Source organism: Pangasianodon hypophthalmus, chromosome 1 (genome assembly GCF_027358585.1).
Source record: "Pangasianodon hypophthalmus isolate fPanHyp1 chromosome 1, fPanHyp1.pri, whole genome shotgun sequence".
NCBI lineage: Eukaryota > Metazoa > Chordata > Actinopteri > Siluriformes > Pangasiidae > Pangasianodon > Pangasianodon hypophthalmus.
The window spans coordinates 2,721,079-2,747,596 of NC_069710.1; the positions used below are offsets into that span (position 1 = coordinate 2,721,079).

At 39.3% G+C, this 26,518-nt stretch overlaps 1 protein-coding gene across 6 annotated transcripts in view; it reads right to left on the bottom strand.

Annotated features, from left to right (window-relative positions):
* Nucleotides 1–175: 175 nt before the first annotated feature.
* The window catches only part of osbpl10b (oxysterol binding protein-like 10b), a 40,921-nt gene continuing 14,578 nt past the window's right edge, over nucleotides 176–26,518 (bottom strand). For all 6 annotated transcript variants that reach the window (XM_026913989.3, XM_034310776.2, XM_053237942.1 and 3 more), the window contains 8 exons: nucleotides 22,899–23,118; nucleotides 21,579–21,724; nucleotides 10,987–11,133; nucleotides 8,351–8,831; nucleotides 3,890–4,076; nucleotides 3,513–3,695; nucleotides 1,887–2,040; nucleotides 176–1,452 (listed from right to left, as the gene is read on the bottom strand). In XM_026913989.3, coding sequence (XP_026769790.1) covers nucleotides 1,405–1,452; nucleotides 1,887–2,040; nucleotides 3,513–3,695; nucleotides 3,890–4,076; nucleotides 8,351–8,831; nucleotides 10,987–11,133; nucleotides 21,579–21,724; nucleotides 22,899–23,118 — 1,566 coding nt within the window. In that variant the 3' untranslated portion in view covers nucleotides 176–1,404. The remainder of the gene's footprint in view (nucleotides 1,453–1,886; nucleotides 2,041–3,512; nucleotides 3,696–3,889; nucleotides 4,077–8,350; nucleotides 8,832–10,986; nucleotides 11,134–21,578; nucleotides 21,725–22,898; nucleotides 23,119–26,518) is intronic.

The window sequence follows — 26,518 nt, forward strand, 5'->3', positions numbered from 1 at the left end:
GTGTGTATCCCAAGCCAACTTTCTAAACATAACTGGTTAGCCTTACAAACTATAGAGAGGAAAATATGATCAGTGGCCGTTAAAGATGTCAAAGGCTTTCTAAGAGACGCTCATTAAAGGTTCAGTCGGGATTCGTAGTAAATGCTAGAGTACTACAAAAGATTACCAAGGTAGCAACAGTTTTTCTTCTTTATACACATTTGGCTGAATGTTGGATGAGGAAAATAAAGTGTGTGCCATGGCATACAGCATACAAAGTGCATCTTGTCTCTGAATACCATAATTCTGTAATTACTGCAGTCTTAAAAGCATGTACAAAACCAAATCTTACAATGAATTTACAAACTAATAATAACACCAGCGAACTTAACAACAAATCCTTTTACTGAACAGATTTTTCATGTGCATGTTGATTTTCTCAGAAACAGGACAGAGATGCAAAAGCTGCTACACTAAGGAAATATTTTAAACATGGTTTTAAAAGAAGTTTTCCACATATCATCAGACTGAGATCATTTTAAAGACCAACTAAACTATGCTTCAGACACTCATTGTTTTGGATGTTTGATATACAAGTAGAATCACTGTCATTTTCTTGGCTCGGCTGAGAGAAACATCACATAAGAGTCCTTGCATTACAATCAACACATGGTACAGTGATTTAAATCTGGAACCTCATTTATTTAGACCTTATACTGGAATGTTATGAGCAGCTAGTTCAAGAGCTACAAGTTTTGTCTTCTCTTATGACTGACTGAATACTTATGCAAAGAGATCTAATACAGTCACTTTCACGACTACTTGCGTCAGACGTTAATGCTAAGCTCAGTGATTTCACACAATCCTGTATATTCACTTTAATAAGCAGTCGTGGGTCTAAAAAATAGGATTTTGCCCCGTTTTGCTGCATTTTAACACATTCTGACTTGAAGAGGTTAATCAGGGTTGATACTTTCAGCACAGATATTATTTATTAGTGTTCAAGGTCCAGGGTGTTCCATTTAAGGAAACTCGAGTGCCGATCCTTCAGGAAGCATGGATGGATTAATAAATTTGAATTCAGGAAGAAAAGAATGTGAAATCTTTCCGTTGTATACTGGTTGACTTTCATGTCTCCAGTCACAGGCTGGAAAGAGTAATTTTCTTGAGTGTGTCTGTCTCCAAATCAGAAGGACAGCTCTTTGGGGAGCTGCTGCAGTGGGTTACTCTGCTTTTGGGTTGGAATATTTGTTTTTTGGCACCTTTAACACTCAGAGGAAACGGTCAGGCTCGTTCCTGCTCCTGTGAAGTCCGGTTCCTCTGGTTCCATTGGCTGGCCAGCACTCTCCCCGTGTGGCCCCGCCCATCTGTGGGCTGGGCTCTGTGACGGACAGCTAGCTCATGACACACTCTCTCTCTCTCTCCTCAACAGTTAGTCTTCCACAGAGGATTGTGATAGACCCAGCCTTCTCCCTGCACACACACACACATTAAACATCATGAAACAGCCCTATTCTATTTGCTAGGAAGAGAGTAAATATATTTGGTGGATTTATCTCGAATGTTATGAGTCTGATTCTTAATAAGCTAACAGTGGAGACATGAGAGTGTGCTCTGATATGAGATGTTGGTCTAACAGCTCTGCAGTCTGTAAATCTTCTACAGAGGAATATAAAAAATTACACAGCGCCTGCACTTGCCTACTCACTCGACAAGGCTTCTCACTCTCATTAACGTTCTGTCTAACCAAGTGAGTATATGTGAAAAAAAAAAAAAAAAAAACTGATGGAACTGCTACCGTGTTGCAATAATCTTTTCAGCTTTGCAGCCTCAGCTCACACACTAGAGGAAAGATGGAGAGAAAGCGGCTGTGATGAGTGTTATCGAATTCTACCAGGACATCTCACCTCTTTGATGAAGTACTTGGGTTTCCAGGCGGCGTTGGTGGCCGCTCGCTGCTTCTCCTCACTGCGCTGTCTCTCCTCCAGCTGGTGTTTGTGCTCCGTGGCTGTGTCGATGTCTCCGGCCTTGAGCGCTGCTGTCACGTGCTGCCACAACCGCCTGTCAGTCAAAAGTAATCAGAATACAGCACATGTTCAATGTTCACGAAGTCTTTACGAAGGAGATTTGAGAGGGTTCCTCTATAAAAATGGTGAAGCATTAATAAAGGGCACTTGGTACTAGTGGTTATTCTAACATTCACACCGAACATTTTTGAAGAATCACGTACAGCAAGCATTTCATTCAACTATTAAGGACAGTGTAAATCCTATTAAAATATTGCAATGACCATGTAACACAGTGGTGTCAGATGGGACTGTTTTTTTTTTTTCAATTCCACTCCTGCGTGCTCCTGTAGTTATTATGGAAGGAACAAAACACTTCAGGGTGTGCTGTTATAGGAAAATAATCCATGATGCTGTGATAACAGTATGGCCCAAAGTGTTTTATTCCTCTTAGAAGACTGAAGACTCTCCCATGGCGTAAAACTCACTGATTGATGTTAAAGAAATGTCTCCTAACAGATAACTTCAACGAGTATAGGTTTTACTTTGTTGCAACTACTGTCAGAGCTGTCAATCAAGCTGTTAATTAATTAAGCTGTTAACCTTCCAACCAATCAGATTAGAGAATTCAGCAGCACTGTGGTACAATTGGATGGTTCTATTTCCCAGAATATAAACAATTTAGTAATTTAAATAACTGTGATTTGGACTCATTTCCAAAATAAATAGATTTTCACTTTGTAATTATACAATATTTTAATCACAGGCTTAATTTATGTATTTATCTGTTAAATGAATTGCAAAATGCCAAACACACATTACTGAAAAATTCTCTTGTGCATTGTTCCTAATCAATACAGTTATATTCTGTCCATGTCTCTGTGCTGTGTTGTAGCAATGATTGTGTGTGTGTGTGTGTGTGTGTGTGTGTGTGTGTGTGTGTAGAATGGAAATCAGGCTGCCCTGAATGCCTGTCTGCCTGCACAAACCAGCTTAGTGCATCTCTATCCTCTTTTGATTGCATTAGGCTGCAATGCTAATGCCAGTCTGATAGCGTTATGGTACTCTGATGCGGCTCTACCCTGCCTGTTTGATCAGACATGGATCTGGCTCTCTCCCTGCAATACGCAGCATTACACATTAAGTAAGTGGTCCAGAGAGATGGAGTAGCGTGAGAGGAGCCATGGTGCATAAGAGATCCATTGGGGATGGGCAAGAAAACAGTGTTCTTAGTTAAAAGACACTACATACAAGCTCTCCAGGGGTACGTAGCTATCTTTTTCTCATGTCCCATCTCTCTTTTCCTTTCGTGCTCCTGTATCCTTTTATCCTTTTATTAAGAAACAAGACTAACGTATATCACAAAATAATATAAATGCATAGTACGTTTAAACACAATAAACTAATTATTCTTACTTTTGTGAAATACGGTGGGCTTGCTAAAGGCCAATGAACTTATATTGAAAAAGTATGTTCCTTTTCCCTATATTGTATATATGGACATATGGAATATGTATATTTTCTTACCGGGACTCATACTGGCTCTGTTTTTCCAGTGGGCGGATCTTCTTCTTAATGACTGGCAGTTTCGATGTGTCAATCACTTTGGTTTCTCCGCTACTATATGTGAACTCCAGGGTACCATTCCACTCGCCTTGAGCCTTACACACAATGGTGCTGGTGGGATTGTGCTTGACCTCAGCCGTCACCCTGTCAGAGGTAACACAGTCATGCATTTAGCTGAAAGAAGATTTTGCCTATAATGTTGGGGTAGTTATTTACGCTGCTCGGGACATTGTTAAATTGTGGTTTACGTGATACTGTCACTTACTGAAATACAGCTCTGTAAATTTAGAAAGTCCAAGGGCATTAAAATGTTTCTACTCCTTGAACCACACACTCACCTGTGCACTTTTCCCCCGTAGAAGGGTTTGGTGTGAAAGGTGACGGTGGCAGAGTAGCCAGTCTTAGCACAGCAGATGGACACTTTTCCTCCGAGCTCCACCCATGGCACGGTGAGGATTGAGCGGGCGTAGGCACAGGGCAGTGTGAACACATACTGTTCTTCATGCTCCAAAAGGTGCAGCACCCCTGACACACACAAAAACAGAAAATATTTTAGTTCATCATCAACTCTAGAGGTGGATTTGTTACAAATCCTGACTTTCACATTCACAACAAGGCCCAATAATAGATATGCTGTGACAGTTGCATGGGATGTTTCATACTTATGACGTAGCAAATCATGTGAGGTTTGGGCAGAAGGGGGGCCATTTATATCGAGAAAAATCCATACAACCTGATCACTTTGGGCAGTGCAACATCTTCAATAAAAGACTGCTAATTTTCTGATTCTCTCAATTTGCATTTATTAACAAAACTGAACTGCAAAGCTATCCAGTATACAATTAATACCATATGTGCTGTTTAGTTACATTTGACTTTAAGTATTATAATTATTTCCTTAGGGGGTGGTTAACAAATATACAGTAATACTTTTTTAAGACAGATTAGCAATGATGATATCCAAAATCTAAAATTTTCACACAAATAACAATGCTCACACCAAACCTTCACAGCTTCAGGACATTGCTGCAGAAGTGATCCTAACATCTTGTCCTAACAGCAAGTGTAGCGAGTAACAACATCGACAGGTGCTACAGGTGCCTTTTTTATCAAAAACTGATAAAGTACAATGAATGAATGAATGAGCCTTTATTGTCATTGTACATCTCTGTATACAACAAAATTAGGAGCACTGCTTCTGACTGGTGTTATAAAAACAAACATATAACATTAGACAATAAATAGACTATGAAGTGAGTGTACCGTAAAGTATAAAAGTATGTATGTATGTACAGCAAGTATACAGTATAAAGTATATACAGCAAGTGACTACGTCATAGGCAGAGAACAGAAAGATGCTTTATGACCCTTAATCTAAATGGTAAAAGGACATTTACAGAAGGGAAATGAGTGCTTACTGTGTCTGGTGTAAAATGATCTCATCGTATAAATACCGGGAAACACACTGAAATAGTTGTCTGTGGTAATTGACCATACATTACAGCTAGTATTCATATAATTTAGAAATATTTATAGCACAAAATTTAACATTATATATAGTATATTCAACTTTAAGACAATGCAATAGTAAGGTCTTATATTTGTAAAATGTAATTTTATGTTTTTTTAAGGAACAACATGTACCCTGTATATATCTGTTATATACCTGCTTATGATAATATATTTGGGGTAAATAGCAGCTGTTTTACTTTAACATTACTAACATTGGTAAGGTCTACTTAGTAAAATGACCTTACTAATCTTACTAATATAATAAAACCCTATAAAAAAATACCAATAAAACCACCAATTCCACGTAGCCGAATAAGAAATTCGATCAAATATGTCACAACAGTTCAAACCACTGATCTACAATAAATAATTAATCAGTGGAGTCAAGCTATCACAATGTAAAGTATTTACAACTCTCTTCTTAATGGCATGTAGTAGAGTCACATTTTGTGGCCTACACTGTCTCAAAATCAGCCTTCATCATCAACCATTTAAAAAACTGTTTTTTAACACCATCAGGGACTCTATCAGGAACATCTCTCTATCGGGACTCTTCCCAGTTCACCAGATTACTTGCTTGGGCATTGGTATTCAGAGTGGATGATGCAGAAATGTCTACTAAAAATACAAATGAATCTTTCTAACAAAATGTATCTAAGCTGCATCTAAATGACTCTTCATCCTCTCTTTGTCATGTGCAGAATGCTGCCTGCACAACGTGTGTATCCTCGCAGGACTGGCCCTCTCCAGCTCTTATATAACAGTCATCTGTCTTGTAGCACGTTTTGCTGCAGGCATTGGGCCAGGCCTGACACAAACACATCTGTTTCCCCAGGAGAGGAGGGCAGGAGAGAGCTAGAGCATGGCTCCGTGCCCCTGCACCTCCAGGGAAGCATGGGACCGCCATGTGACATGTGATGCTGCTGAGGTCAGCACTTTCATACTGCCTCCAGAAGAGTGCGCAAGAGAACAGAGCTCGCTCTGTGTGTGTCCAGTGAACCTTTGGAGATAGTATAGTGGAAACTGTAACATGGTCATTCCTAAACATTGATTTTGTGTTTATTTAACCATTTCTGTGTCTATTTGGGTCATCATCTTGCTCAAAGCTCTATCTATGGTCAAGTCTAAATCTCCTGGAACAGGCAACCAGCTTTAGCACCAATTACAATTCCATCAAGCAATGTGATCTTGTGCTTGACCAAAAGTTTGTTTCTGGTTTCATCTGACCACAGCACAAATGCCTGTTATAGTTCAGCTGATTTTCAAACTTGACAACTACAAAATTCAACTAAATATGCAGTGTTAAAGCTGTGAACTTGAGTGTCTTTTTTCCTCTTGTTCGTTGTCCTCTTCACTGTGTGCTCCTCAGTCCTTCCAATTCTTTTTTTTAATTTTTCCCCCATTTTCTCACTCCAGTCTTGGCCAATTCTCACCCACCAGCCAACTCTTCATCATGCAACACTTACCAGCTGGAGAGGGTGAAAGCAAACACATGCTTCCTCCAAGCCAAACCAACCTCAACCTTTTTAAACCTCTGCTCACACTGCATCACAGGCAGTGTAACACATTTGGAGGAAAGCACTTCCTGCCTTCCTCCACATAAACAGACTCCCGGTAATGGATGGCTGTGGAGAGTCGAGCTCATAATCTCTCGACAACCAGACAAACACTTTTCTACTGCACTACTCTGGAGCCCAAAGTGCCAACTATTTTAAATGTGAAACTTTTATTATTACCTTAATTCTGCTAAGACAGTGATCTGTCTCTTGTTTGCATTTATTTAATTGCATTTAAAAATATTGCTTAGGCATGTCAATAATTTTGGCACACATATTTTTAAAGAAAGTACTATTTTTTAAAAGGACAGTCAAATGAGCATTTCTTGATAGAAGAACATCAGAGTGGAAAAATTTTAATTATTATATGTAATGTTTATTTTATACAATAACTTTTCTATGAAGGGTGTCAGTAATTCTATTTCGCTGATGATGCACGTGTGTATACAAACAAACAAAAAAAAAAAACCCACACTTTAAAGCCTGCTTACTGTGCTTCTCTGTGTTGTGGTAAAGTGTGTGGAATCATTACACATCATTTAAGAAATCCTCATTAATCCCCATCAGGTCTCTCTGTCTCTAATTACCTACCTTGCTCATCTAAAGGAGAATTAGTTCCATTTGTCTTGTAAGTAATTAATGCTGGCCTAATCAGAGTGAATCACTAATAGGCTGAGGTTAGCTTGCAGGAGCAGCAACTTTATCCACTTCACTGAGCACCTGTGTGCCTGCTAGGGCTGGAAACATGCTGACGGAATGACGGGAGAGCTGCTGTACTGTGTATGCGTGTATCATGTTTCATACATTTTAATTCTGGTCTGTAGAGAAACCAGAATTGGGAGAGGCAGACTTAGAGAGAAAAGCTTAGGATATTCTTCCCTAGTGCTTAGCTGACTGAGAGATAGATAGTACCAGTAGTAGCCATCATATAGCCTGAGGCTTGGCCATTCACCAGACAGCTTATGTGAAGACTGAATGTACTTTGGGTGCTCTGTTAAAAGGATGACAGAGAGCAGTGCTGGAGATAGCACAGCTCCACAGATAAGCTTTAGTCTTCTCTAAGGGCACACATTTAGACTCTCTACACAATGTACCGACCACAGCTGTATTGAAAACACTGTTCCAAGGAGGTCTAATGCACCACAGTCTAACGAAATTAGAAAAATAAAATAGAAATATTAGAAATTAGAAATATACGCAATATTCCCATGATGTCTTACATGAAATATGTGTAAAACCTTTGGTGAGGAGTAAACATAATGATGCTAAAAGCAATACACCTTCTGAAATGACAGGTCTGAATTATATGAAATAGTAAATGAGGTGACATTGTGCTAGGCGCAGTGGGTAGTGTTGCTGCTTACAGCTCCAGGGTCCTCGGTTCATTCCTTTCACATTTTCTCCTTGGCCATTTGGGTTTCATTCAGGTTCTCCGGTTTCCTCCTACCTCCCAAAAAACATTCGGTGGATTGGCTATGCTAAATTTGACCCTGGTGTGAATGAGTGTGTGAATGTGAGTGTGTGCATGATCTTGCCGTGTGATATACTGGCATACCAACCAGGGTGTATTCCCACCTCATACCCAGGGTTCCTGGGATAGGCTCATTTCAATGCAACTGACAGATGATAACATTCAATTTCTGTACTTCCTAACTGTATTAAAGAGCCTAATTAATGTGAAATCCAATCTGTGGACCAACTGTTCAACACACACCATGTAGTTCAACTCACCCTCTCCGACCATGGACACGCCCACAGACATGCCCATGAACTTGCTCTTGGTCCAGACATGGGCGTTGACGCACATTCCACGCTCCTTGCACTCGCAGTAGAACCCTGAGACCGGTGGGTGGTGTGAGACCTGCTCAGCCACAAAGTGAAGCCGGTAGCAGTGAGCGGGATTGGCCGAGTTGGGGGGTGTGGCTGAAGGCGCCGTGACAGAAGTGTTGGTCCTAAGGGGCCGTACTTTTTCATGGGGGACATCCCAGCTGCACAGAAAGCTCTCTCCAAGTATGGGGTTATAAGGCTTTTTTGCCACAGCACCTTTGCGTCCCTCATGAAAAGCAGTTAGGTAATATTCCACGAATCGCACAATGCGCTCTTCTGGTGTTGCTCCAGCTGTGATGGCCAGGAACATATCAGGATGAGCCATGAAGTTAGCGTACATCTCCAGCAGAGAACGCTTCTCCAAGATAAAGGTAGGTAGTACCACCTAGGAGAGAGATAAGAGAGTGGCCTCTAATTATTTCACTAATCCATTGTAAGTCATCAGAGACAATGGCAAATACAACTGAAAGCACATTAATTATTTGAGTTATTATTTAAAATCACTTAGGGTTTTTAACTTTATGTATGGACTGGCATTACATTGTGTGTCTCAGTCGCAGAGTTCCTTCAGATCCACTGTGACCCCAGATAAAGTGGTTGCTGAAGATGAATAAATGAATGAACTGTATGTATAGCTAGTAGAGAGGACTCATCATGGTGATAATGGTTGGATAGGGCACTAAAGGTGCTTCTGGTTTAAAGTTGAAAATAGTGTTTCAAGTATTCTTCCTCACTGCAGAAGGAGCATTCAAACAGAGAAAGATTAGGTGGGATCTCACAAGACTGCACTATTCTTAAAGTATACTGAGCTGAAAAATGGCCTGGTTTAGAAACCAAAACAGAAATCCTTAATCTTTCCAAAACCCAGAAAACCAAAAAAAGCAAAACCAAAAGATTTTTTATGAATTAGTTTGCTTTTACAAACCATTGCTTACATCTTTACACACACTGTTTTGACTTCATCATTTTTAACCACAATCCTTTTCATTGTTTTAATAAAACAATTATTATTTTACAATAATAGTAAGATGTTATAGAATTATAGTCAAATAAGTGAATATTGGTCATCAGTTTTGAATTATTGAATACAGCCCTACGGCTGAGTATTGAGCATATTCAAAAGAGCTATCTCTGCTGATTCCTAATTCACACTGTCACTCACACACACACACACACACACACACGTTACTCACTCACTAATCGATGAGGCCCAATCCACTGCTGAGACATATTAATAAACGTGTGATTCTGTGTGTGACGTTCAATCTGACCCGCACTGGATCAATGTGCTGTCCTTTCGCCCCAGGCCTAACAATCTCTAACACACATCGTTATCTTTACTCATCCAACCTGCATTGATCCCTGCTGAATGCTTTTAACCTCAGACAAGCCCTGCAGGAAATATATGGGCAGAAAAAACTACTTGCTCTTCTCTATGAGTACTATGTACGACAAGCTTTTTAATCAATAGACTTTCATTACCTCTGTCAAATTCATCATGACCATCATTCATCATGGTCTGAGAAGTCACGGATATTGTAAGGTGGAAAAAAGATGAATTGAAATGATGAAATGATATCCCACATGTGCTTCCATATGTGTCTGTGAGAATCACTACAGAAAAAATATTGTATATAATGGCTTGTTAGAAGATTTAATACCATAGCGCAGTTGAAAGCTCAATTCTGAAGGGTGTAAAACAGTACGGCTCTTACATTATTCCCAGCTGCAAGGTTTATATTAATGCACTCGTTCTAAGATGTTCATGTTCCACATGAATGGATTTATGTGTAATTGATGAGACGGTGGTTTTTATTTAGGAGGAGATGTTTATTTAGCATTTATGAAAGGAGTCTCCAGTGTCAGCACTTTGTAACAGTCAGAGGTAAACCTGTAATTTTTCCAACACAGGAAAATCTTTAGGACAGACAGCTTTGCAGTTTCTCCCTAACATGACAAGCTGCATTTTTTTTTATCTTAGTAACTGAAACTGGTGAGGGAACTATTGTCTACAGCTCTTATTTTAGCACAACATTAAATTTAATTATTATTGGAGAAAATGTACAAGTCTCATTCTTTAATTAAAAAAAAGGCTAACATTGGCACATTGATGTAGTATAAGAGGAATAAAACACTCTGGGACATGCTGTTATTAAAAGATGATCAACATCCATACATTAACTGCTTCGTGGTGGGCCACATCAGACTGCATCATTGATTATTTTCCAGTATAAGCACACCCAAGTGTTTTATTCGTTATATATTATACATTGTTGCTGCATCTGTAGAATATTGTATGACCAATATTCTTCCTATGCAGGAATATTTTGTATATTTTTAAAAATTTACTACTGTTTGATCTAGACAATTTATTAACATGTAGTAGAATCAATTACAAGGGACAGACAACAGTGAGAGTTGTGTAGTCATATAATTAATATGATTAGTGTGTTTGATATGGAGAGTAGGCCTGTGAATGGGATTTCTGTCCAAGCCAATCAAACACAATGAGCACTGTGTGTGCCTGTGTGTGTACATACCCGTGTGAGGTCCATGCCCAGTTTGAGCTGGGACAGCAGGTGAAGGATGATACTCCTCTGGTCATCCAACACTCCCAGGTCCTCTTCCTCATTGTCCTCAGTGTCTGTGCTCTCTTCACTGGGGTCCACTGCGTTTGCACTGGAGTGCTGCGTGAACAGAGAAACTGGTTACTAACTCCCACTGACTGTGTTACATGAGGGCCTGCTGACGGCGCGCTGCACTTTACAGAGGCAGAGGATATCGAATTCCTGAATCAAAACTTTGGAAGTGGGTTGGTCTTATTTAGGGAGAGATAAATAAAGTGGTTGAAATTCAGATATTCCATGCAGATGTACGTTTGGATTTCACCAACCTGGTTTAAATGTGATCTTTTTTTAAAAGTGTGATTTTAAGTAATTTTGGAGTTACAGATATTTGAAATAAAAGTCTAACTTCTGACACAAATGCTCACTTCTATTTCCTTTTGCAGCTGGAGGGTTTAGTAGGTAATATAATGTATATCATCATCATTGATCATCATTATCATCATCAATATACTTTTTTTAAAGTGTTGTAACCTACATCTTTAGATCTGAGGTAAGGTCCTGCAATTATAAACTTTATTTTAATTATTATAAAACAGCAATCTTCTTCCACAGAAAAAGAGGAGAACAACCACATGTTAAACTTTACATTCTTTATTGTTTTCGTTATTACTAATGTTTACTATGTGGACTAATTTGCGAGATGAAGCTACAAAACTAGAATGAAACTGTTTTTGACCATGACAGACTTCTAGCTAGGTGCTTAGCTTGGTGCTTGCTAGCTTGCTTACGTAGCTGTTAAGACATATTTATGGTGTCCAAGATATCTAGCTGTGTGTTTTGTCTCTTAAAGTTAATTAAAATTTTCGTCACCATAAATCCCACTGGAATGTAGTCATAAACTATCCATATGTACAATGTATATAACATTAATACATATATCTGTGTTGAACATTTTGTTTGTTATAGTTGATTGGAAATTGGTATGATCTGTACACATAGTTAATGGTGTTCTGTATCACTGTGCACTTCTGTTTGTGGACTAAATGAACCTGCACATATTTAGCTCTTTTTTGCACTACATTAGTTTGCACTAAATGTTCACATGTTCAGTGCTAACTTCACTAAACTTGAAGAAAAGGAACAATGTCTGTCTGATACAAGATACATTTTGCTGGGTGGATGTGACATTATGCTGGTGGGGCCCATTTTCAATCACCTGGAGCTCCACATGTGCTGGCTCTGGATATTACCCGCAATACTTTCAGCTAGGCATAGTCTGTTCAGTCTTAAGGTGCTCTTAGCTGAACTGGCCTGGTTTATGTGTGTGTGGTCTCTGCTGTAGCCACTCATGCATAAGCCCTACATAGTTTCTAATGCATAATATAACACAGCCCACAAGTGCATTCCCCAATGAACAGTGGGAAAAGAATTAAAAGTTTCACCATCAAACACTGATATAGTTCACAGATAAGTGAGAAATATCACATCCTTTTGTCTCTGAGGAGTACTTTCTATTCTTTCATGAACATACGAGCAACTCTGAGGCACCAGATGGGAACTGAAAAGCAGCAGCATGCTTTAGGCAACAGTGGATTCCGTGAATGACCTATAAACTGAAAAAAAAAATGATTAACTTTATGATCATATGTTGATTTAATCTGCTTCCCTCGTCCTTCTGTCTCTAATGTTGGTGGTGTTTGGTGAATTGTGAGTTCAGGAGAAGTGGATGGGGCTCAGAGAAAGGAATGGGGAAGCCTGGCTCTGTGCTCAGAGCAGCAGTGCTATTTCAGCTGAATATTTCATAAAAGAAGCATGTTGCCATTTTTCTTCTCCTCTTTACAGCAGCCACACTCTCACAGGGAACTGGTGAGCAATGCTCACTTTCAAGGTCAAACATCATGTGGCACTCAAACATCCAGAAAGCTCATGATTGAACAGAGGCCCACCAATCAAAATGGCAAAGTACAAAAGAAAAAGCAGTAATGTTTTCACACAGGGAAATGTGCTTTTAGTCACAAATACCAAATCTAATAATAATTAACCTCAAGTAGAATCACATGCACTTGATTTTACCAAGTAGCAATTTATGACAGTGACTCACTGAATGGCAAGCGGTGTGATTTTGATTTTCAATACATAACAACAACGTTGGAGGAAAAACCTGGTCATGAACACAAACAGTTCTATTCTATGGCACCATTTTATATGAATATATATGAAAAGTTTGCAGCTTTAATGATTACTCAGTGAAACTAAAGAAAAACTCTGGCATCAGTCCTGCTAGAACAGAATAAAGTGCTAGAGTAGTAAACATTAAAGAACAGCACATTTAGAGTTACATTTCCAATCTTTATAATAATTAGTATGCCAGTGTCTTAGAGGAAACACCTCCCATCCTTCAAACAACAACCAAATCAAACAGAGGACAGAGAGCTGATCCACCACACGTTCATCGCAACAAAAATCTCTTCCAACTTACATTCATGTCTGGGCCAGTTTAGTTATGTGCTCCAGGTCCTGCATCTCACAGTGGGACAAAGTGTCCCATAGCAGCTCTTCTTCTTCAACCCCTGCTTCTCTTTTTCTCTTCTTTCCTTCTGTCTTTTGCTCTTTTCTCTCTCTTACTCTGCTACTTTTCCCTGTCTGAGTAGCTGTCCCTGAGCCGTGGTGGTATTGCCCCCTCCCACTCTGCTCACCCATACATTCACATTCACACTAACACACACACAAACACACACACACACACACATACTCGCGTACACCCACTAACACTGAGGTTACTGCTACTGCTGCTGTTGCCCAGACTTGCCACAGGCTGATTTCTCCAAATCCAGCTGGACTTCCTTGCCTCTGTTTAGCTACATTAACAAAGCCAGAGAGACATGCACACTGAGAGAGAGAGGGAGGGAGAGAGAGGAAGTTCTTGAATTTATGTATATTTCTATCTATTTATTTCTGCTGATCTTTTTCTGATGTGTTGCCAAAGTCTGTATCATATTTGCCATGCCAATAAAGCATTATTTTTTCTTTTTTTTAATATTTTTTGCATTTTCATATTCCCTGTTAATTAACAGTGTGACTTTTCTGCCAGATAAAATGTGTTGGGTAAATTATTTGAATATATCTCATTTGGCATTATGCCAATTTTGCCATGATTTATTTTTAATTATCCAGGAATTCTTAGATCATCATGTTGGACAAAATCTTGCCCAGCGCACTAAATCTGCCCATTCATCAACCTCATTTAGTAAAACATTTACAGTGGGTCACCTGGGGCACACACATTGGGGCTTTCTCTAATTTCATATGACTTAGTACTGTTTGTTTTTACTCTTCTCCATCTGTATACTGTAATGACTTATAATCACGCTTTTGGGCGTCTCCTAGAAAAAGATGAGTTCCCTTTGAATCTGGTTCCTCTGAAGGTTTCTTCCTCTTGTTGTCTCAGGGAGATTTTTCTTGCAACTGAGCTACATCCAGATTTCTGTAAAGCAGCTTTGTGACATTGTTTATTGTTAAAAGTGCTATAGCAATAAAATTGAAAACTGAATTGAATTGAAATGAAATATAACCCCAGTCTCATCATGATGGCACAAGTGCTTAGTGTGAATGGCATGATGATGATGTGAGTGCTGAGTGCTGCTTCTCTGTGAACATTATTGATGCTAATTTTATCTCCATTAGCTTTGCCAAGCTCTAATTTTAGCCAGGGCCAATTAAAATCTACCGCCATACCTGCTCCATTAGTCTATGTCCTAGCCGCAGGTCACTATTACATCTGCCACAGCACTGTGTCTCGTATACAGCATGTTACTCAGATCAGGAATAATCAGCAACAGCCGTAATGTAATGCTCACCTTATATTCATTTTTCTCTTATTTCTGCATTTCCTTCTGTGTACCTAATGCTTTATATGTCTTTGAATCGTTATGGCTCTGTGTCTGTCTGAATTCTAAATAATGTTCTGATCGAAGCTGAGCTACTTCTTCACTAAAACCAAGGTCAAGTAGATCAATAAATAAATTAGATTAAATGCACCTTCCTGTGCATTTAAGTAGGCAGTATATTTGAGGACTAATGGACATGTAGGTTCTGTGAGTCTGAGAGTCCAAGTGAATGTCATCTGTCTCAGTGTCTGTATGTATTGACCCTGTTGTCTGATTCGATCTGCTGCAAGCTGTTTCAGCATGTGATTCATTTCCTTATGAGCTGATTGTGTGTGTGTGTGTGTGTGAGAGAGAGAGAGAGAGAGAGAAAGAAAGGAGAGAAATAAAATAAGTTAAAGATTAAAGAGTCATTGTGGCACAACACAAGTATTTATGATGTTACATATTCTTCTGTAGCACAGCATTGCATCCCTCAGTCTCATCATTTTGGCAGAATTTATATATTTTTTTTATCGCTGTCATATTTACATCCATCAGCGTTTGACCACTAAAACACCCAGCATGCATACCACAAACATATTATACAATCATTTGAGTAAGCAATCATTAGCAGTACAGCAATTCTGAGTAAGGTCTACGAGCAACTTAGCAACTTTAGTTGGTGACACAGAACAACTACTTTTGAGAGAATCTAGATCAGGGATTATCAAAAAAAAAAAAAAACCCTTCCAAGAGCCAACAATGAGCAGCACTGCCTTATGAAGAGCTAAATGTGCATACTGCTGTGCCCTGCATTAGTGTGTGTGTGTGTGTGTGTGTGTTTGGCAAAAGGCTTTTCACCTGACCTTTGCTTATATCTGTGTTCCTAATCAAGCAGCAAAAGGCAGAGCAGTGATTATTAAAAGCACAGTGTATAAATGATCAGTAGCAGTTACAGAGGAATAGTGTTACACAGTGTGCACCATTCTGATTGTGACAATGTTCACTGTTAAACGCATTCTACTAATAAAATTGAATTGAATTGAATTGCACCAGACTAGACCACACCCACGCAGCATGAGAGTGCTGATGCTTTCCACTAATTCTCCTTAGGTGCCAGGTGTTAAAACATCCACAGCAAATCCAGACATCAGTGCTTTAACTAAGGCTTATTCATCACCTCTATCGCCACCTTATGGATATTAATGAACAGGGATGATGAATTGATACACTACGGTCACGATTCGATTCAATACTGCATTCACGATTCAATTTAACTTGCTTCTCGGAAAATTGGAACAAATTTTGAATAAAGAAAAAGTAGAAAAAATTTTGTTGACTAAACAAAGTGTCTGACTTAGGGACTGAAACAAGCTCCGGAGCAACAACAGAGCTCCAAAGTCACCTAAAATATCCGATTTCCGTGCTCTCTTTCTCGGGCACCATAGATCACAGAGGTGCATGGATGGTGTTGTTTGAAATCTACTGAAGAGCTTTTTTTTAACCATTATAACATGATTGTGTAACTGTATAATGTGTCAGTTGTTGTGATCCAGATCTATCGGGCTACTGGTCACGTCACAAGTGCAGACGATTACTGATATGGGAGAATAAGAATCTCGCAGGCTTTCCAAACAACGCGCTCACCAGCGTGACCAGCGTGCTCTCTCTATATATATTTTAACTTGATTGGTTGCACACACCGAGATGTCTGGTGTTCAAACATTGCGACTGCATTACATGAATAATTAATACACTGTTGATATCGCACATTTCCACAACACACATCACATTTTTGCATCGCAAATGCATCATGTCATGATGTATCGTTGCACCCCTATTAATAAACTCATACTGACTTACTGATTAATAAGAACCTTATAATATACTGTACATTCATTTATTTTTTATATCTTTAAATAATTCTTTTTATAGAATGTAATGATAAAATGTTATATTACTGAATTTATAGTTGTTCGTGTCTTTTTTTAAAATGCAAGACTACAATGAAGTGGTGCTTACCTAATCAACATAATATATTTCGTGTACTGTGAAATGTACTGTGATTTGGGCCATACTGCACAGCCCTAGGTTTGTTGGAATGACAGGCTTGGAGGATTTCTACTCGCTGTCTTATGTTAATATCCACCTGTTCCATATCTATACTGAATTTTTGACTATATTGTCTTGTACTTATTCCTAACATATGTTTTTCAAATGTATGGCAAACCTAATATTTAATAATTTGTAAAATATGAATTATTTGCACGGTGAAGAATTTGTAAAGAACAGTCATCTGTCTGTCAATTTACACTGACAGAGAAGTGACACTGACTGTAGTGATGGGAATTACTGCTAATTTTAGTGAGTCAGAGCAATCAGTTCAGCGTAGCAAGAAGAGATGATTCTCACTGTATATTGTCTGCCTTACTTTTTTTTTTTAGTAAAATCTTTAACAAAATGACATGTGCATTGTACCTGAATCTGAGCTCAGGTTAAAAACCAGTGATCCTGGAGATGTGAGGCAGCAACACTACCCACTACATTTCTGCAATAAAAAATTTATTGTGCCTGCCATGTTAACCTTCATTAAAGTACTGAAATTTTTTTTAGTCTTTATCCTGATAACACTTCACTTATGTAATACACTACACAACATGGACCATCATAACATGTAGCAGTACGTAAGACCATCATTCTGCTTCAGCTATGCACACAGAGTCAAACACCCATCTTTATATTCTTGCTAAAACTGGCCCTTAATCACTGCTATTACATTTAAGTTCATGGATTTTGATCAGAGCTGCACTTTCTAGTGAATACAGAATACTGATGAATAAGTGCATCTGTCTTCATTTTGTAATTGGTTTTTTTTTTCTGTATTCACTAGAGAGAACCAGTTCAAGTAGCTGACTCATTCATGAAAAACATACCACTTAAGACAGCTCTTTGCCCATCCAAAGACACATGTATGGGTTTGAATCATGGACACATTGTTTCATGGACACACACCACTAATCTACGTATGGAAAATGTGTAAGTTGATTTTCTCCACCAGCAGTGTCTCCACCAGGAGTGTCTCCTTTCCACTCCTGCTTTGCCCCTGACACAGCTAAAGACACAGAGCTAAGGTCCTGCACCAGAACAGACCAGAAAAACATGTTAATTTTGCAGTGGGACAGGAAAAGGCAGTGCTCAGGTAATGGAAGGGTACTTGCTCTTTGGAAAACAACAAAGCACTGTGGTTGATGTTTAGATCAGGAAGATTTAGTACTGTCCAAACAGCATGTGAAAAATAACAGATGTTTTCCCAGAGACTCAAGGCTAAAGAAAAAGCACTGTCCCTGTACTAGACTGTGGTGGATTCAGGACAAACAGTTTAGTGTCAGTTTTAGGACAAAGCACTCCGTTTGCTGGTCAAACCCCATCCCTATCCCCACCTATGGTCACGAGTTGTGGGAGAAAGAACAAGGTTGTGAGTAAAGGAGGAAATGAGGTTCCTCCACAGGGTTGTTGGGCTTGTTCTCGTGATAGGGTGAGGAGCTCAACAATTTTTGAAAGGAGCAATTTAAGATGGCTCGGGCAAGTAACAAGGATGTCCCCTGCTAGAGCTGTATCAGGCACGTCCAGCTGGAAGCAGACCCAGAACAGACCCTGGACCTGCTGGAGAGATTATATCTCACAGTTGGCTTGAGAATGTCTGGGGATTTCCCTGGAGGAGCTGGAATCTGTGGCTGGGAATAGAAAAGTCTGGCCTGACCTACTTAGCCTGTTGCCACCATGACCCCCACCAGGAAGAGCCGAAGGAAAATGAACAAATGAACGAAAAATATGTAAGCAAAAAAATAGCATCTTGTAATTATATCGCTTCACATAATGATTAAAATAACCTAGTGAAGCTGTGATGTATCATGGGTTTCAGTCTGCATTTATTTGACAAAAATTAGTTTCTTGCAACCAGAAAAGATGCCGTAAATATTAGAGAGAAATGTACCTGAAACCTCAGAAATGATCAGAATTCCACCAATCACAATTAAAATGTGGTTCGTTACAATGCTCATAAACAATGCTCATTTGCATGCTAATGTCCAACAGTACATCTCTATTGCCATCCTTTTCTGAACTGCTTAAGTATTGAGGCTGGCTTCAGTTTCATTAAACCCCATCAAGCATCACAGTTTTACATTTTACTACTCTCTAGCCCCCTCATCAGGTTATTACCCAAAACACACAGGCAAATAAACCAGCATGATGAATGAAAATGCTTACTGGGTATGATTAGCATTAGAACTTATACAGTGTGCACCATCTTACAGAGGCTGGTATATATACACACACACACACACACACGCGCGCGCGCACAGTGTTCCATTTTGGTGCAATGCCATCAGTGATAAAACAGAAAGCCTTCCTAAGATTTATGGAGCCTCTGACTGCACTGCTGTTTTACACTCTGGTTTACTAGTTTCTCATTCAGAAGAGAGAAATCACTGGAGTGGCTCCTGCACAAAGCACCTGCCTAATTGCCTGTGCACTTCTGCTAATTCCTTGTACCCAGTGCAATCGAAAGGCACTTGAAAGGAACATTCTGTCCAAAAATGAAATTTACACAATTTCCCCTAATCTCAAAAACAGTCAATCAGCCAAGACATTTTTATTGCCTGACGTTTGCTTCTTTTGTTTTACACCAAAGATACAAAGCCAATCTTGCTAGCAAGTATGAGAAGCATATTTGCTAAATAAAGAAAATAGACCAGCTAAATAGAGCAGTTTAACATCAAGCAAACTCCATGTTTACACCCACTCACTTCAAACCATATTCAGTATTTCAGTAATCTTAAATAGACTTGTTTATGTGGTTTCTGATAAAGAGGACAAATAGCATGTGATCCTTAAACGATCCTTAATCACTTTCTTCCTCAGCACTTGATTTGGTATGATTCCGCACAAATATCAGGTAGCTAGCAATGTACATTATAAGGAATCTGGATGATAAAACCGTTCCAAATTGATTTGTATATTTAATTTTTTTAACCCTGACCTTGCTATTTTTATAAAATGTTGGTATTACTGAACCAATCAATCCCTTTTTAAGTGAGAATGTGTTGCTTTAGTCTAAACTGGCTATAAGCTTCCTTCACTTGTTAGCTATAGGCTATTAGTTACTTTAGATACAATAGTCTCGTAGCTCCAGAACATTTTTGCGGTACATCAACAACAATGGACAACAGTGAGTAATGTTAGCAACAAGCTAGCCAGCTAACATTGTTGACCAGCAAATACTATCAGATTATGTCCAGAGAGTTGGGTCGATTAACAGGACAAGCAAAATGAATGTCTGTGCCCCTCACACACTAACTGATTTACTGACTATGACTGCTCTAGAAATCTGCAGACTAGGACAGACCAGTACAGACTCAGCTCAAATGTGTATCAGGGCTATAACTGGAGTAAAATCATGTAGTGTAACCCTGACATTAGCTAATTGTCAGTACCTGGGATAATATATTGGCTATTTCTTTAATATTAGCAGTTTTTTTTAAATATAAAAAAATTATTTAAAAAAAATATATATATATATATATATATATATATATATATATATATATATATATAAGCCATATTTTCACATTCCTTCATCTGACTATTAATCAGACCACGTAATAAACAGATTGCATAAAATTTTAAAATTCTATCTTACATTAGTGTATCAGGAAAAAATATAGACTGAAAATTATTCAAGCTGTACTGTGAGTGTTTATGATGGCAGAAAACCATAAGTGCTTTTCTGGACTGTTAATCTGAGCTGGCTGAATGATCTTGTGCTTTAAATGATGGTGTGTCGGTCCTCAACCGTGATCAGCTACACACTCCAGCTGGGCTCGAAGCAGGACAGTCTGGATTGATGTTACTCATTTCAGTAGCTCTAAGTGCTGAGGCCTATCAGCATATTTCACTGTCTGTGTAGGCAGAGTGCCAGGGATGGCCGCTTGCTCCACCATAAGCACAGCATGTTTCAGCTAAACATGGCAACATCCAACGGTTATATATCCTCTCACACATATCACACTCAAGCATGTTTCTGGTATCCAGTGCAAAATTGTCCTGAATAGTGTAAGTAAGTAGATTTCATTCAACAGATTAATAATTTTATAGTATGCAATGTTGGTGATGAGATTAATGGTATTAAATGTATTATGTATCATAGCTGGTTCTGTTTGCAATCCTGTCTGTGTTCCATTAAAATGTGAGCTGAGTGCACATCGTCTTTACAGGGAGTGCTTTTAATGACACATAAAGCAGCACAACATCAATTCCATCCCTTCAGGCGTACCCGTGCTAGCGTACGTACACACATCACGTAGCACCAGTAATTGTGGCCTAGTTTCAGGAGCAGGCAGGCAGATGACAGAGATGTAGGAAGAGCAAAGGTTCCCAAAAGGGACACAGTGACTCATCCCCCCTCAGATAGGGTTGTTGCGGATCCTCAGTTACCTGTCAGAAAACTAGAGCACATCCAATTAGCACTTCCTGTGCCAGGCGAGTTCGGAAGGAAACGCACAGAACCCCGGAGAGTGTGTCATTTCAGTCAGCTTTGACTTTTCGTACGCAGGCACTAGAACTAGAACTCAACCTATTCTAGTGACCTTACTATAGACTCCTGTGTGTGAGTGTGTGTGTGTGTGTGTGTGTGTATACCTCGGAACCTTTGTGCACTTCCTTGCTCCTGTGTGCTGGAGATGAGGCTGCTTTGTTAGTGGTGGAGGTGGAAAGGCCCATCACTGATCCATTCTCCACTGGTTCATCCGTTGTAGGTTTGGGTCCCGACCAGCCTGAATGGCTGTCTATACACACACACACACACACACACACACACACGCACATACACATACACACATACATTTACACTCCTTTTCTGGCAAGCAAAGCAATATTCATTTTACAATCAGTGCAGCTATGAGTGCAAATAAGAGAATTAAGGTTTTTGATTTGTTATAAATACCAGTCAGTTTTAGCACCTTTTTATTTTCTTAGTTCATCTTAGTTCAAAATGACCTGATTTTCAAGGAGCAATCTGTGATTGATTAAAGCTGTGAAATTGTTAATGAGTCTCCCCCCTGTCCCTCAACCAGAGGTAGGAAGTAACAAAGCACAATTACGTTGTTACAGTAACTAAGATTGTTTTTCAGGTGTTTGTATTTTACTTGAGTTTTTCTTTCACCTAATACTTTTGATCACTACTTTCTACATCTCTAAATCATATATTTGTAAAGTCATAAGGTGACTTTTTAGAATCAGACATCATCAAGCATTTGATTTAAATTCCTAACAAATCTAAGAGACATTAAGAATGAGAACTAATACCATCACTGAAATGTATCTGCTGCACAGTTTGTGTTTAGTAAAAGGCAGCTTGTACTGTGGTCTCCAACTAAATGATATAGACTAAGTGATTGTGGAACATTAAAAGCGTGGAGAACACTGAATTTGGACTGGAGTTCTGGATGAAATCCGCTTTGTGTTAGACAGCCAGACCCTTGGGTAAAGACTCTTGGGTAGGAGCTGTTAAATAGTAAGGAGGAGACGAGGTGGTGGTGGGTGGGTGAGGACTTGCCACTAGTGGTTAAATGGAATGCTTCAGACATGGTCTTTTGCCCAAACTTCATTTATTTCATAACAACATTTAAGGATTTTTTGGAGATTAAGAAAAAAAAAGCAGATCCAAGCAGTTCTTTTCTGGCTGTGGAAACTAGAAAAGTAATTTTAATCTTCAGTCTCTGTCTTATAAAAATGACTTTACTTTTGAACAGAATGGTGTTGATAATTGCTCTATATTTGAGTGACACACCGATTCTAGTCAAATTTTTTACTTGTCGCAATAAGGCACAACCATGTCCTCTAATACGTCAGTCTAGATTCATAGTGAATCAAGAAGACACGCACAACTCCTGTCATCATCGATTCCAGTAGTGATCTACGCCACTGTGTCCAGACAGATCAGGCCACACTGTAACTCACCTGTGTTCAGCCCCGGTGTGTGTGTGGTGATGTTGCGGGCTGCCTGGGTGACATTGTGCTGAAGGATGCTTAGACACTCTCCTAGACAGCTTAGTGTGGCTGCAGACGTAGCCTTGAGCAGCAGCAGGTCTGGATCGAGTGAGGAGAGAGGCCCACGGCTCGGCAGAGACTCAATTGAGTGCAGCAGGTTCTTCTGCTGGCCCTCGGCCTGAGACATGACCTGTGTAGCAAACAATATTTTTAGAAAACTAAAAAAAGTCTGTGACAGAGCCACGTTTAAACGCTGTGTGTAAATGTTCAAGGTTCAAGCTGTAATTTTAAAGCGATCTGAAACCAATTATTTTTCAAACAACCGTACGTGTTAGAGTAAGGGTTGGGGCACATTAGCTTCCTAAACACGAGCCAATGCAGCTTCTATAGCAGATCCCCTGTTGGGGTCAATCACATGCATTTGTGTAAATGATTTACCCAAAAGAAAAATGTTTTCACACACTTTCATAGATTTTATATTTCATTTACCCTCTCTATTGAAGCGAAGACATGGCTTTTTAAAAACAAGTTAATGATGAAAACAAAATATTTAATGTTGATCTGATGGAGAAGTATGCATTTGCTGCTGCTCTTCAAATTCAAAACAGATTAGTTCACATACACACACGCACAGGTGGCTGTCCAGAGTCCAGTCAAAATTGATTCAAACATGAATGATATGAAGCATATAACATATTCATAACTACTTCACATTGCTTTATTTACAGCCATGAAGTAATCACTAATGGTTAAGCATTAAAAGATAACTTTTCACCATTTCAGTAATGTGACTTGCTTACGGGCCTTTGTAAACAAAGAATTTTAAGTAGCTGGACATTTACAAATTTAGTTGAATACCCCTTACATTAGCACATCGCAACCATCAGGACCTTTTACACTAATCAAAATCTCAACTAATTCCAGTCATTAGAGCAGTACACTTCACATACAACAATACAAGCTTATTAAAATGCAGTAACTGGAGATACTAAATGACCTTTCCAAAGACAAAACCTTATGTTCAGCAAACTATAAGTGCTTGTATCCTCATGCAACGGCTTTCGAGTGCTTGTCTAACCTGAGAACACTTATTCTACATTATTATGACAGATTTCCTGAATAACAGGAAAAGTGCAACATATTAATCCAATCTAAAGTGATTTCATTACACGCCATGCCTCTGTAGTTTGATGAGAAACACTTATAATCCCACCAGAGTGAAACTAATCTGGATTAAAGTCAATCCCCATATTCTCACAGTAACAGAGGCTCAGTTCAACCTGTGGAGCATCTTTCAGTTGAGTCGGGGGAATAAATGAGAGTGCATCATGTCCTATATGTGATTATAATGCAGACTTGCTTACAACAGCACAGCAGAGGATTACATTGAGGAGCCGAATTGTAATGTGGGTGGTGTGATTTTGGCAGGAGTTGGCTTGTGCACTTGTCATCTATTTAAAGCTTGTCACGCTCTGTGTAATGATGTCCGTTTATTTGATGTGCTGGGAATATGAAGCTGCTCTATTACAAATGGGACAGACAGCTGAGGAGGATCACAAGGTGGTGACTCATTACTGTGGGCTGCTCAAAGAGGAAAGAACTCACACAAATACACCCACACATCGGCTCCCTCTGTATTCCTCTGTCACTTTCTCTTATCTCTTTCTCCCTTCTCTCTGTTCTTAGCTTTTAACAAAGCTAGAATGAATTTTAGTAACCCAAATATTAGAGATCATTCCTTTAAACATCCACTATTGACACACAATAAATCTTAACAGCATGATGGAACAGTTCCAGAGTGCCCTTTTAAACTCACTATAATTATAAGTATAAATAAGTATAAATTAATTCATTTATTCATCTTCAGTAAGTGCTATATCCTGGTCAGGGTGGCGGTGGATCTGAGCCTATCCCAGGAACACTAAGCGTGCCCTAACACCATCCCCACCCCATCCCTGCGTGCCCTAAAACCATCCTTAACCCATCCCTGCATCTACCAAGTCCATCCCTAGTCGCCCCAACATGATCCGCATCCGAACCCTGCATGCCTCAACACAGTGCTCATCCTGTCCCCACTTTCCCCAAGACAATCCTCCTCCTGTCCCTGCATGCCCCAACTCAGCCGCCATCCTGTCCCTGCGTGCCTCAACACCATCCCCATCCCATCCCTGCATGTCACAACACCATCCCCATCCCATTCCTGCATGTCACAACACCATCCTCATCCCATCCCTGCTTGCTCCAATACTGTCCTCACCCTATCCTTGCATGTTCCAATACCGTTTTCATCCTGTCCCTGCTTGCCCCTACACTATCTCCATCTCATCCCTGCATGCCACAACACCATCCTCATCCTGTTCCTGCATGTTCCAAGACAGTCTTCATCCCATCCCTGCATACCCTAACACCATCCTCACCGCCTACATACCCTAACACCATCCCAACCCTGTCTTCACTTGGCCCTGCCTCTGTTTGCCCCAAAGCAATCCACATGCTGACAGTCCACAACACAATCCCCATTTTGTCCCCATTTGTTCTGCCCCAACCATCATCACATTCACATTCACATCATCAACCCCATCCCCACATTCTTTAAATACATACACAAATATGCAAATGGTTTTACATTACAGTGCAAATGTAAATATTTGTCCATATGTTTGTCATTAAATATCACTTTTTGGCATTTACAGTCCCCTCAGAAAGTACTGGAATGGCAAGGCCAATTATTTTGTTTTTGCTGTACACTGAAGAGATTCGGGTTTTAGATCAAAAGATTAATATGAGATGATAGATCAGAATTTCAGCTTTAATTTCCTGATATTTACGTCTAGATGTGTTTACAATTTAGAACGTGGCACCTTTTGTTTTAACCCACACATTTTTCAAGTGAACAAAAATATTAGAACATGTGACTAACAGGTGTTTCTTTCTGCCCAGAGGCGCCCTGTTAGATTGATTGTTTAAACAATTAATAGCTCTGAATATCCCTCAAGGCCCTTAACCCCAGGGGTGCCATATCATGGCTGACCTGCTCTCTGACCCCAACTTTGTAACAAGCTGGGATGCACGAAGAAAATAATTTCACTGTGCTGTAATGTATATGTGATAAATAAAGGCTTCTTCTTCATTTGTACTTAAAAAAGGATAAACCCACATGAAGACCAGAGAGTTGTCTGTGGGAGAAAAGCAAGCCATTTTGAAGCTGAGAAAAGAAGGAAGTCGATCAAAGCCATTGCACAAGCATTGTGCATAGCCAATACAATAATTTGAAATGTCCTGGACTGTATTTACCAGATATAAAATCCATTATATAAAAAGCTCCCTCTTGCTTCAGCACTCATTCTTACCTAAGCACCATGTGCTAAATGCATTTTGAGGTTTGAAGGTAAGGCTCTGAAGGTATGACTCAAAAAAAAAGATCAAATCGGATATCTATATCCACCAAAAATTAATGAATATACCTTGACTCTAATTAGGTACCACATTAAAACAGAGACAACCACAAGCTCTGCTCTAAAGCACTTTTAGCTTTAAACCATTTGGATATGTGGAATTATGTCATTTTTTTCTTGAAGTATAATAACAGG